At 37.6% G+C, this 13,984-nt stretch overlaps 1 protein-coding gene across 2 annotated transcripts in view; it reads right to left on the bottom strand.

The window, feature by feature from the left end:
• uba7 (ubiquitin-like modifier activating enzyme 7) overlaps nt 1–13,054 on the bottom strand; it is a 42,517-nt gene extending 29,463 nt beyond the window's left edge. Inside the window, exons 1-14 of one of the 2 annotated variants that reach the window (XM_046856142.1) lie at nt 12,863–13,054; nt 12,419–12,587; nt 12,103–12,237; nt 11,488–11,594; nt 11,260–11,350; nt 7,679–7,808; nt 7,464–7,561; nt 6,449–6,607; nt 5,103–5,267; nt 4,852–4,965; nt 4,354–4,434; nt 1,333–1,488; nt 938–1,103; nt 63–259 (exon numbers count right to left, since the gene is read on the bottom strand). In XM_046856142.1, coding sequence (XP_046712098.1) covers nt 63–259; nt 938–1,103; nt 1,333–1,488; nt 4,354–4,434; nt 4,852–4,965; nt 5,103–5,267; nt 6,449–6,607; nt 7,464–7,561; nt 7,679–7,808; nt 11,260–11,350; nt 11,488–11,594; nt 12,103–12,237; nt 12,419–12,587; nt 12,863–12,909 — 1,815 coding nt within the window. In that variant the 5' untranslated portion in view covers nt 12,910–13,054. Of the gene's footprint in view, nt 1–62; nt 260–937; nt 1,104–1,332; nt 1,489–4,353; nt 4,435–4,851; nt 4,966–5,102; nt 5,268–6,448; nt 6,608–7,463; nt 7,565–7,678; nt 7,809–11,259; nt 11,351–11,487; nt 11,595–12,102; nt 12,238–12,418; nt 12,588–12,862 lie in introns of both variants that reach the window. The other variant, XM_046856133.1, reaches the window with a different exon arrangement.
• Nucleotides 13,055–13,984: the final 930 nt, after the last annotated feature.

Raw genomic sequence — 13,984 nt, 5'->3', positions numbered from 1 at the left:
AGAGTCAGATGGAGGCAGTGTTATGTGGGTATGTGTTATTACGGTGAATCTCGCACATTTACCTGCAGGGTGTGTTCTATGCGATGAGGAAAGTGCTTTAATGTACACAGTGGAATGGCCTTTTGTTCTGAAGATGGTTCTGAACCATAGGATTCAGTCAGGTGTGGAACCACTACCAGAGTATGTCCTTTAGCACCCAGAGTCCCTCCTTCTAACATGGGTTTCTTGTGCTGCACACAGCACTTATCCAAGTACATTCCTTTACACAGACAAAACAAAATCATCATAATAGTTATCAGTGTAAAGCTCATATAGTGAACTGCCACTAGGTGGCACATGCTATGGTGAAAATCTTATTAAGCCGAATCTTAATCTTGTCAAATGCATTTTAAAATGAAAATGATGTAGACCCTTTGGCGAAAAAACAAACAAACAAACAAACAAAAAACTGTGAAACAAATGCACTTCTTGCTTCTGTGCCACAAAGTTTAATTTGGCTGAAATTAACTGTTTGAGGAAAGCTATGAAAAATGAAATTCAATTAGAGAATCTTGTACACAAAGACAAAATAATTATGATTTAAAGTTTTTTGTTCAGAAAAATTTCCAACTGTTTGAAGCAATGACTGGAAAAAGGCCACAATATTAGACATTTTGAAGAATGTCAAGGTAAAAACTATTTCATGGGGAAAAAAAAGCTATCCCATACTAAGTTACTCAATTTTTTTTTATTTAATTCTTGTTTATTTCCTGACAAATGATTTGTTGTTAAGACCATTAAAAGCTTAATATGTTGAGATTTTGGGCTTGGTCCAGTGCATACATACTTAAATGTTTTTAAATGTTTTTATATTCACAATAGCAAGATCAATCGACTCAGATCAAATGCAGTATATGTATTTGGCTGTGTTTTTTACAGCAATGCTGTAATTACTCACGGGCTTCTACATTATCCAGAGCTGCTGCCACTCCATTTAGGCTGCCGTAGAACTGGTATGTGTAGATGCCCTCGCTTTCCTCACACACACGGTTCTGGTGAGAGGTGATATTCATGCTGGGATTTATTTTACGCACTGCCTCAGCTACCACCTCTGATTTCTGCTTCTGTATGACAGGAAGAGGAAAAGGGGATATAAATGATGGGGTGTCTCTCTGTCTATGAGTGTCTGAAAGTCTATGTTGCTAAACTATTAGATAAAAGGCTTAATAATACTTTAAATAATATATCACAATAAATTTGCCATATTGTTGTTATATTGCACAATTGTTGTAATCGTTGTAGCACACATTAACATATATACAGTGTACATATATATTTGTTGCATTTTCTTACCCCAATATCCTCAGACCTAAACAGGAATTGACGATTCAGGTTGGACCTCTCAATTGAGTCCATGTCTGTCACTGTGATGTCTCCGCCCTCTCCAGCACCAAGGCCAATCAGAGCAAAGTTTTTTAAGAGCTCACAGCCAATGGCCCCAGCACCCACCTAAAAAAATATATATAACGTAAAATGTGTATCCAAGGAACATAGTTTAAAACCCTTTCCTTTTTCATAAGTAAGAAAGAGAAACAATGCTATATTCATCTAGTGTATACAAAGATATTTTGCAGTGTAAATGTAATTTTCAGTTTACAGCTTATGTAATTATGTAAATATACAAAATAAAATGTATATTGTGAAAGTCTTAGTAAGATGAAATTGAAATTCAATAGGGCAATATAAAATTTTGAAATATTAAGTTGTTGAATTAAAATAATGACATGCAGTAACATACACTATATTGCCAAAAGTATTGGGTCACCTGACCTTTCCTGCTATATGGGTTTCTTTTTCAAACTGTTACCACTAAGCTGGAGGCACTCAATTGTAAATGATTTGCTATAATAAAATATTGCATTCACTTAAACTGGGAAACCCAAACCTGTTCCAGCATGGCAATGCCCCTGTGCACAAAGTGAGCTCCTTGATGATGTGGTTTACATGCTTTAGAGAGGAAGCTCTTGAGTGGCCTGCTAAAGAGCTCTGATCTCATCCCTTCTGAACACCTTTGGGATAAATTGAAACACTGACTGCACCCCAGACATCAGTACCTGCCTTTTATAATACCCTTGTGGCTGATGAACACAAATTTCCATAAGCACACTTCAAAATCTAGTGGAACATCTTCCCAGAAGAGTGGAGGGATTTATAAAAGCAAATTGGGACTAAATGTGGAATGCAATGCTCAAAAATCACATACCAAACTTATGACTAGGTGACCCAATACTTTTGGCAATATAGTGTATATCGGAAAATAAAGGGCACCTTATGCCATATAAAAAGATGTTTTTTATTGTTTGGCAATATTTTACACAATTGCACTGCAATGTATGTTCCTACATCACAATTATTATTTTTGTCATGTTTGATGATAGGTTGCACAAATGATTCCAATACCACTATATCTACACGAAAGTATGAATGATGGAGCATCATGATATGGGGCTCTTTCTTTGCAAACAGTGCATGTTATCCAAAAGAACATGACTGGAGCAATGTACTAGGACATGTCACTGGAGAATTTAATCTCACTGGTCAAGAAAGTTAACAAGACAACAAACATAGAGCTACAAATAAATAACAAATTGATGCATTTTACTGATTGAAATCCCATTAAAAATAAATGGGTGTGGGGCAGGAACTTGTAACCTTGGGAAGTGAAGATGATTATGCCAAGAAGACATTCGTTATGTATTTCAACTGGGTTTTCGAAGCTGTAAGGGTCAACAACACCTCTGTAATCTTCTTCTTTCGGCTTCTCCCATTAGGGGTTGCCACAGCGGATCATCCGTCTCCATACCCCCCTGTTCTCTACATCTACCTCTTTCAAACCAACTACCTGCCTGTCTTCCTTCACCACATCCATAAACCTCCTCTTTAGACTTCCTCTTTTCCTCATTCCTGGTGGCTCCATTCTCAGCATTTTCCTACCGATATACCCCATGTCCCTCCTCTGCACATGTCCAGACCATCTTAATCTCCCCTCTCTCACTTTGTCCCCAAAACGTCCTACATGCGCTGTCCCTCTAATAAACTCATTTCTAATCCTGTCCATCGTCGTCACTCCCAATTAAAATCTTCAGCTCTGCTACCTCCAGCTCCACCCCCTGTCTTTTACTCAATGCCACTGTCTCTAAACCATACAACATCGCAGGTCTCACCACAGTTTCACTCTAACAGATACCCTTCTATCACAAATCACTCCTGTCACTCTTCTCCACCCACTCCACCCTGCCTGCACTCTTTTCTTCACTTCTCTAACACACTCTCCATTACTTTGCACTGTTGACCCCAGGTACCTAAACTCCTCCACCTTCTCCTCCTCTTCTCCCTGCAACCGCACCACTCCACTGCCCTCCCTCTCATTCACACACATGTACTACATCTTACTCCTATTGACTTTCATTTCCCTTCTCTCCAGCCTGTACCTCCACCTTTCCAGGCTCTTCTCAAACTGGTCCCTACTTTCACCACAAATCACAATATCATCCACAAACATCATAGTCCATGGAGACTTCTCATCAACCTGTCCATCACCACTGCAAACAGGAAAGGGCTCAAAACTGATCCATGATCAAAGTCCCACCTCCACCTTGAACCAGTCTGTCGTTCCTACTGCACACTTCACTGCTGTCACACTGTCCTCATACATGTCCTGCACCACCCTCACATACTTCTCTGACACACTCCTCTTTTACCCTGTTGTAAATCCACATACACACAATGCAACTGCTTCTGACCTTCTCAATACTTCTCTATCAACACCTCTGTAATAATGTACAAATATCTTACATTATTAATGTCTGAATACCTTTTTAATTAAAACTATATTATCTTCTTATTAATGTTTACCTTTTGTTCATATTTGTAAGTGCATAGATATTACGCATATATCTGTAAGATCAGTAACCTAAATATGTCACAATCTGATAGATTGTAAAGGGGTTAAATATTAAGTTCCAATACAAGGAGAATGTCACGTTTCATTGCTTTAAATTTAAATATAAATATAAACTTTACATTCCAACAATGTAAGCATATCTTATGTTAAATGTTGATTAATATCTGACTATCCTAAATAGAGTAAAGGCTGAGTGTAACAGGAAACGCAGGCTGAATCACACTCTTGACAATGTTATTGTAGTTCTGGTTGCTTCCTGCTGTAAACTGTAAATCCAGGTTGAGCTTCCTGAGGACCATATTCTCGTTTTTTTTCCACCCTACATCATTATCATGAACTGTAGTGTGAGCAAATTGAATAGTGAAGGTTAATGGCGCCCTCTTCTGGTAACAACATGGAACAACACTTACCAGGAAATATCTCTGGTTCTTCAGTTTTTCTTGGAGGTCAAAGCCAAATACAGCAATCTGACCATCGTAGCGACTGTTTCTCTGTGAAAAAATTGACAGATAAAAAATACCGTCAGTTGTACCATGCAGATGATTTAGAGGAATTATTTTGATTTTTTATGTGAATTTGTCACACTGATTTTTAGATGCTACACCTGATTTAGACATTTTTGCATGTGGACTTTTTACATCTTTTACATGTGTTTGATTCCCTTTATATGATGCAGTTAAATTCACATGACCTGGATATAGGATAAAGGTCATGTTGATTTATTTATCACATATTACTCAGATGATGTCACACGTTCACTCCATAACGTTTCCACAATTTCAGAATACAAAATTTAGGGGACACACACACACACACACACACACACACACACACACACACACACACACACACACACCTGATCACATTAATTAATAATTATAAGAATTAGAAAGTGAAATTTTGTTTACTGGAGCACAGTCTTCTTCAGTCAGTCCTTTGTTACTGTCCTCTTGCTCAGGAAGGCACTCCAGAGCATCAAAGTAGAGCCACTGTTTGAGTGGAGTGAACTTACCACTGCAAGCCTGAACAACAGTTTTCAAAACAACAGTTTAACAAAGTTGCAAAAAACAACAATAACCACCTTTTTTTTAAATCAGGACCAACAGGCAAACTTTTCCGATACCATTGGGCTTGGAGTGCACTTCACTGCTTTTCTCACCTTCATCACTTCCTGGGCAGCCAGTCCTCCAATGAATGCGTTGATAGGAGCCAAATTGCCTCTGGCACAAAGAGACAGTTTTCTCACAACTTCGTTGTCAAATCCGTCAAATTGTGCTGCTGCACTGAGCTTCCTTGCCAAATCAAGAAGTAGCTCAGCATCCTCCTGATTAAGAAAACGACACATAATACAGAGGATGAAATATGAAATTCTACACACTCTCTGTAATTCATATTAGATGAACAACAGACCAATATGTTCAGCACATTGGGTATTGTTATCATAGATTCAGAATTGCCTTTACTGCTGGGTTAGTCAGGAGGCAACGTTTGACTTGACCTAATATACAGAATTAGATTATTGCTCAAAATTATTAAACTTGAATAATAAGTTTTGGCTGAAACTCTATCAACTGAAATGGAGCAATACTGTTTAAAAGTTTTCTACTTCCGTATGTACAGTATGAAAATACTTTTTTCTTATAGTTTCTTTTCTCTAAATATTTAAAATGTAATTTTTGGCTACCTGGTCACTAAAATCATGTCAGGTGGCAAAGATCTAACAGCAAAATGTAAGTATCTTATCTTTACATTTCTTAGCTAGTACTTTTATACAAGCAACCTTATTTGGACCAATTTTTCTTTTTTTTATTGGTATGTAAATGAAAGGCAACATCACTAAAAGATGATAGAAGATTGTAAATTTGCAATGTTGTCACAGTAGAATGTTTGAAAACAAAAAGCTAGCTAATAGCACTTAGAACACTTTCAAATCTCTCAAATGCTACCTAGCATGATAATAAGAGGCATAAGAAGTCAGCTAAAAGATCATACCTAGCCGACACAATGAAAGTGCAAAGAGAGATTTTTCTTAAATGTAGTATAGTTGAAGTGGTTCAAATTTAAAGCAGCATTGTACTTTAGTACATTCCCTTTCTGGAGTTCAGTGACTTACCAATACATGTATAATTAATCCAGGCTGATAAACATTTACATGATTTGATAATTGCTAAGAATTAAGGTTTAACAGTCAAGCTGTTTGAGATAAAATGAGCAGATTGCAACACTCCCACATTCGTTACCTCTAGTAAATTGACAAAAAAAAAATCATACACTTTCCCACTGACCTGCTTCCAACACATCAAAAATTTATTTTTCATTTGAAGCTTAATATAGCCCAAGCTGTAGTAGGGGCCTAAAGTTACGAGATATCCCATGTTATTCATTATAACATTATAAATTTACCCGTCAAAGGTTTTAATATTATGGCTCAGCAACAGATAATAAATAATCTTAAACTATGTTTGTAAAACAAACACAGCATATGGATGAATGTCTTTTACTGACCTGGTTCCTGGGTTTGGGCAGTCGATTATATTTCTGTTGGAACTCCTGCAGTGCTCGGAAGCCCAGGTGAAGAGATAGATTTCTCTGTTCTTTTTCATAAGCGAATGCCAGGAGCTCAGGATCTTGCATCACTTGCTCCACAGCAACATTTAGAGGTATCTGGCATGTGAGGAGCATATACATACACAAACTTACCTTCTGCTTTATTGATGCAGGTATTTAATCATCTGAAAGCAGCACAATGCATGCCCATGCACAGAATTATAGACATGGGGAAAAGTGTGGCCTCTGTGTTTTTAATCATGGCATAGTTGGTGATATCTGATGGACTGGTTTGAGTTATTTAGTTCAATAATTCAGATTCCTTTGGGATTAAAAGTCTTAAGAGTTTACCAAAAATGTCTTGGAAAAAAAAAACACTGAGTAAAAGTTCTGTGGGCGGAAACACCTTGATAAAAGAGGTGTGATTCATTTTTAAGCTTCCAGGAAGAATACAGTAGATCATATACTGAGCCTTTACAACTGTGCTGAGCAGAAATGCATCTCACTATGCACAACACATCGAAACTTGAGGTGGATGGGCTACAACAGCAGCACTGCAGTGGGGTTTGCTACAAGAACAGGAACCTGAGGCTCTAATGGGCACCAGTTCAGTGGGAACTGGACAGGACAAGGCAAGACCATCTAGCTGCATGTAAATTCTGAGATTCTGTTCTTTCCTCGTCAAGAATGTACTTTGTATTGTTTGTCACACCATTCTGAGACTTGTGTGTGTGAAAATCAGTTTGCTAAAATACTCAAAACCACCATCAACCACCAAACCACCCCACAGTTAAAGTCAAGAGATTATCAATGAAATTTTTTTTTTCCCGTTCTGATGTGAACGTAAACAAAATGTGATTTTTTTTTTTCTATTGCACTGCTGCCACATGTATGTATTCTGATTATGTGAATATACTGCAATATATACACAGCATTTTATTTCAAAAATAAAATGTTATTGCAACAAACTCACAAAACTGAGTGTCTTCGTTTCTTTGACTTCAGTTGCCACGCCGCCCTTTTCGTATTCAGAAAAACTCGAAGTGTCACAAATACTGAAGGAGTCGCTGTCTTCTGTAAACGAGAGACAAAGCTATATAATCCGTTCATCCCACATTCGGTATTCATAGATCCTTATTGCTTTTAGCATTAGAACAACAAATCCAGTTTCTGTTACATATTACTCACCTATCACTTTGATTTCAATAGGCCCATAGCTGTTGAGCTCTGTCATACCCTTAACCCCAGAGATGACAACATGCATACCATTTGAGAAAGGGGCCTGGTCATCTGTGCATGTGACTATACCTGGATTTCCCTGCAAAGGACAAAAGGTATCACTTTTGCACCAGGTGTATAAAATGCATTTGACGTCAGGGGCCACACTGGCCAAAATCACATGATAACGAAGCGGCACCAATACATCCAAATAATGTTCACCAATTGTGAGTGTCTAATTAATTTTATACATTTTGTAGAAATTGCTGAACATCAAGACTGCTAACTGAGGACAAGAAAAAAAACAAATTGTTGTGTATTCAAATCATATGCAAATTAGGAGTCTCAGATGTCACTCTTCTACTTCTTGGAATTCCTTGACACCTCACATGATTTCTTCTGAAAAGAATTATACAGCTAACCAGTTTTCCTGGAACAGCCACCTTTCAGAATCCATCTTCATGGGCCAGATCAAACGATTAGACTGATTTATACTGCATGCACTTTGGTTTTAATGATTATCAGCTCAATCAGAATTACTAGTCATTTCTTTATGCTTTTTATGTAATTTACAGTGCATTTATACTTACTTACACCCCCCAGGCAAAAAAGCCAAATGTGAAGATATGAAGCTTTTCATGATCATTACTCAATCAATTACTATTTAGAAATGTAACAAGAAATAAACAAAAAAATAAAGCAACCTATTATGGGATAGCTTTCCCTTTTTGATTTATTTGTATGTTTTAGCATTGTGGGTAAATCACTGTTCACTGTTGAATCACTGTTACTTCATTCACTGCTAAAGACTTCAAACATTTGATGAGTAGTTTAAGACATTACATGAAGCCGGACACGTGGCGAAGTTTACATTAAACATTTTACACATTATCATGATTTTAACTTTGCATGCAATCATAGGAATGTAGCTGTGTCTAGTTTTTTTTTTTTTACAGCTCACTGCCTCAAAAGTTGGGAAATGGTGTCACTGGAGCTCTCAGGAGTGCAAGTGTTTAATTCTTGCTTATTTTCTGACCAATGATTTCTTGTTAAGACCATAAACAGCTAATTTTCCATTTGTAAGCTTTCCATTTGTTTTGTTTTTTTTGCCCAGGAGTGTATTACAGCATGAATATTGACTATGATTGGTCAGAAGGTGTTGCCTATTTTTATATAACAGAGAGAGAAATAAAATAAAATCTGGTGAGGGAATGACTGGAATGAGCTGGTGCAACATAAGTGATAACATACAATAAACACTAAACGTACTATAAATAGATAAAAATGTATGACATGCTGCTGTATAATTAATCGGAAAAAAAAATAGTCATTGACTAGATTCTTTTAACAGCATTCCTCATTCTGTATTTTTCCATATATTTTACTAGTCAGAGTTAAAAGGAAAAAGAAATGAGGCACATTACGTAATTAATACTTTCAGTAGTTTGTTAACAAAGTGGGGATTTTTCTGGTGTTATCTAAAAGAACAATGGTGTAATCAGACCACTCTGACAAGCCAAAGGAGAAAGTAATATTTGTAGTATAAATGCTTACATAATGTATGCTCTGTGACAGCAATAAAAAGTATGTGTACATACTACACTGCGCTTTTGTACATGCTGATTTTACAAATAAACAAACTTTGAGTTCAATTACAAAATATCAAATATTATTATTGTGGTTAAATTAAATAATAGTAGCATGAAATATAACTGTGGTTTTACAGAAGCATGTAGGGTATGTCGTAATTGGTTTGAATACTGTTTTAATGCTGTTAAATATTTTAGAGAAAAAATTGTTTGTTTAGAAGCGTCTCAAGATTTTTCCAAAATGAAATGTCTTGTAAAAGCTTATCTGAAGTCTGAAGAAAGTGTTCACCCCCTAGTGATTATTTTCCCAATTGCTGTATTGATACATTATCATTTTCTGCTTCATTAAAAGTGACTATCTACAGAAATAAAAGTGAAAGCAAACTAGTAAAAGTAAAATTAACAAGGAGACTACAGTGAGGTCTGAGACATAAAAATCTGGTATCATTTAAGATAAAAAATGAACAGAAGGATTTAAAAAATATATATATAAAACAAAGACAGTAAATATTTCACATCTTGAATATAATACAGTATACCCCCAATTCATTTTCATTGGTACTCGCAAACTTTTGGACTCCATTGTATATGTGGTCTTGATGCCTAAAAATGTCTCCAGTGCGTTGTTTTAATAGGTATAAAACATTAGTGCTTAATCAGTAAAAACTTTATAAAATCAAACAGCTTTTGATTGAACAAAATAATAACGTTATATCTGTACAGTCAGACCCTGACCTATGATCACTCGACTTACGGCATCTGTTTTTTTTTTTTTTTTTTTTGTACTATGTAAAAAAAAAACGTCAATCTGTTTACAGTGGCTGCATCGGAATGCATCATAGAGTAGTCATGCTTCTCGACTTACGACCGGTTTTTCGGTTCCTATCTACGTCCTAAGTTGGGGTCTACCTGTATTTGGTTAGTGTTCAAATTGCGTTCTAATAGTTTGAGTTTAAAAAATCTAAACTGAAATAAACCTAATGTGTAGCCCTTGTTGAGCTGTTTATGTAAATTACAGCAGTGGAAAAAAAAGAGGCTTGTTATCCCAGCTTGTTAGGAACCTGGGGTCAGAGCACAGGGTTAGACATGACACAGAACTCCTAAAGCAGAGAGGTTTAAGCACCTTGCTCAAAGGCTCAACAGTGTCAGCTTGGAAGTATTAGCACTTGACCTTCTGTTCAGCAACCATAGCCTTAAGCACCGAACTACCATTTCCCCCATGAGTTCCTTTTTTCGCTGGCATGGTCAGTAAAGATTTCTTAGCTGGTGCCGTCAGCAATTTAATGGCCTATTCACTTCACCCACATAATACTAAGGATCATGTCAGGGATCAACCTGCCACACCCCCCTTAGAGGTTCCATCTCTGCCGCTCTCGGCGTTAATCACCGGCACCTGTTCCTCATTACTGTTCCCCTTCATAAGCTCCCGTTCCAGGCTCATTCGCTGTCGGATCTACCGGATGGTTATCGTGACCTACTGGATGGTTATCGTGACCTACCGGATTCTAGATCGCCAGCATTCCCTGCTGGTTCATGCTTTGTGTTCAGTGTTGCAGGAGATAACTCACGTTTCGGATGCCTCCTGTATTCTACCAGCAGTACGGCTTGTACACGCGTTACGGTTCGTACCTCGACTCAAGTCTTGGTTGTGTTCTAACTATCAATAAAGATGATAGAGTTCCCTTTTGAGTCTGGTTCCTCTCAAGGTTACGTCCTTATAACATCTAAAGGACGTTTTTCATTGCCACAGTCACCATGGCTGCTTATCATTTATAAACACACATCGTTCATCTTAACTGTTAAATTCTGTAAAGCGGTTTTGAGACAATGTCTGTTCTAAAAAGCGCTATAGAAATAAACTTGACTTGACACATTGTAATTTCTGTTTTACTTTTAGTTAGGTTTCAGAAAAATGATGTTGAGATAAGGCCGAGGTTCTAAAATGAAAGTAGGTGCCTTTACCTTGGAAACATGGGCAATCATGGACACCTTTGGCGGTTCCCCATCAATGTCTTTGACCAGAAAGTTTTCTCCAAAGTCACAAAACAATTGTCTGGAATTGATCATATATTGTAGCTTATATTATCATTATATTATGATCATAAACAAGAACATGAGCAAGAACAGAAAACTGGAACCACATTCCTCTTCTGTATAATTCAATAAACTAACAAAACCTGTTATACTTACCCACAAAGTCCTTTAGTGTCAGCCAAAATAAATTTGATGTTGTTTGAATGGCAGAATGCAGCAACTGAAAGCTGCTCTTCTAACAGTGAATCGGTCAGAACCACCACCTAAAAAGATTTTAGACAGATTGTAGGTGAAAATGACTCCCAGCAATTTTAGCGCTTGTTAATTGTGCTTTTATGTACAAATCAAGGCTTTTGTTTGACCATTACAATGAGCTAAATCATTTTTGTTTCCTCAGCTACAGTAATTACAGTGTACATAGAAAATTGTGCATAGTGAATCTGTAGATGCCCAGTAATTAAACACACCCTGATGGCTACTGATTGCTATTTTACTTTTAATTGCAGTTAGTAAGTTGTTCGTCTAGTGCCAGCAATAAAGGTTGTGATGGTCTCGGTGGTGTTATACTGTATTTGAGAAGAAACAGAGGAACTCTCTGACATATGCTCTAATCCCCATATTTAATCCAACTCAATTCATTTTAATTTGTATAGACACAAAACAATGGACATTGTCTCAAAGCAGCGTAATGCATTAATACAGAATGAATAAGATTGTCTCTTGCACCATATGATCAATTTTAATAATCATAAAAAGTATGATCACACCTACCTGGAATTTGAGCAGCAAGTCCTCATTTAGAGTTTCGGTGTGGGTGGAGAGCCGAACGTAGCTATTTAAGCGTGCAAGGTGTTTTTCGGAACAGATTGCACGGTTCTTGCCCAGGTCACTCTCTTTTAGGTAAAACTACAGAGAATCAGAGAAAACAAAAATGCAGCTAAATCAACTAGAAAGAAAGCAAGAAGTACACATAAAAACACTTGTACTACGATCGATGTATCAAACACAATTTGGCTGCTCTGTGGATTTTAGATATCATGTTGTTTTCTGTTTTTAAATCACAGACTTCATTATAGAATCCACCCACTTGAGAGGACAAGTCTGTCCATTCAGTTGTCCCCTTGTCCTGGATGGTGACTGAACCAACTCCAGCCAGAATTACGTTCTTGGCCACCTCCACCCCGAGACCTCTCATTCCACAGATAAGGACATTTGCCTCTCCCATACTCCGCATTGCATCATGGCCCAGAACATACCTGTGTGGACGATTCAAGAGACACCATTGACCTCAGATCAGTAACTGTATAAAAACCCCAGTAACTGTATAAAAACCTTGATGATCATCAGGATATGATTACCCGTAATAATCATAACTCCCAGGTCTTTAAATGAAAGATTATCATGTGTAGATTGGATGTGATATCCCTCAAGATAAACTCATTCAAAAATGAATGACATGATTTGACGTTTTGACCCGGAAGTTAGTAATCAATTAATCAATGCTTTCTCTATAAAGTTGTTAAATACTTACAGCTGCCGGGAATATAAACCCTCGTCTATGTCACTTTTGTGCTCCATGGTTGTGGAAGTTCTGCTCAGCTGTGCTGGTAGTGAAAGAGCTGTCAAAAGTCAAGCGCTTCGTTTCACTTTCGTTTCGGCTAACGGAAAAAGCAGCGTCTCGTAAACTAGGAATGTTGCTGCTTGATCCATACCGGAAACACGATTTGTACTGCGCATGTGCGCAAATGAGTCCACTGACGGGTGAAAGAATGTCGAAAATAATTACGTCAGTTTCGGCTATTTATAATACTGGTCTAAACAACTCGTTCCGTAAATCTAAATTAGTTGAAATAAGTTAGACCACATTTGTCAACAGTGCAAAGTAATGGAGAGTGTGTTAGAGAAGTGAAGAAAAGAGTGCAGGCAGGGTGGAGTGGGTGGAGAAGAGTGGCAGGAGTGATTTGTGATAGAAGGGTATCTTCAAGAGTGAAAGATGAACTTTATAGGCCTATGGTAAAACCTGCAATGTTGTATGGTTTAGAGACAGTGGCACTGAGTAAAAGACAGGAAGTGGAGCTGGAGGTAGCAGAGCTGAAGATGTTAAGGTTTTCGTTGAGAGTGACGACGATGACAGTATTAGAAATGAAAATGAGAATTAATCCATAAACCTCCTCCTTAGCCTTCCTCTTCTCCTCCTTCCTAGTGGCTCCATCCTCAGCATTCTTCTACCTATATACCCCATGTCCCTCATCTGCACATGTCCAAACAATCTCAATCTCGTCTCCCTCACCTTGTCTCCAAATCGTCCTACATGCGCTGTCCTTCTTATAAACTCATTTCAAATCCTGTCCATCGTCGTCACTCCCAACGAAAACCTCAACATCTTCAGCTCTGCTACCTCCAGCTCCACCTCCTGTCTTTTACTCAATGCCACTGTCTCCAAACCATACAACATCACAGGTCTCACCACAGTCCTATAAACTTTCCCTTTCACTCTAGCAGATACCTTTCTATCACAAATCACTCCCACTCTTCTTCACCCACTTCACCCTGCCTGCACTCTTTTCTTCACTTCTCTAAAACACTCTCCATTACTTTGCACTGTTGACCTTAGGTACCTAAACTCCTCCACCTTCTCCACCTCTTCTTCCTG

Source organism: Silurus meridionalis, chromosome 1 (assembly GCF_014805685.1).
Source record: "Silurus meridionalis isolate SWU-2019-XX chromosome 1, ASM1480568v1, whole genome shotgun sequence".
NCBI lineage: Eukaryota > Metazoa > Chordata > Actinopteri > Siluriformes > Siluridae > Silurus > Silurus meridionalis.
The sequence above is the reverse complement of the archived record's forward strand: the minus strand, read 5'-3'. Positions and strand labels throughout refer to the sequence as shown.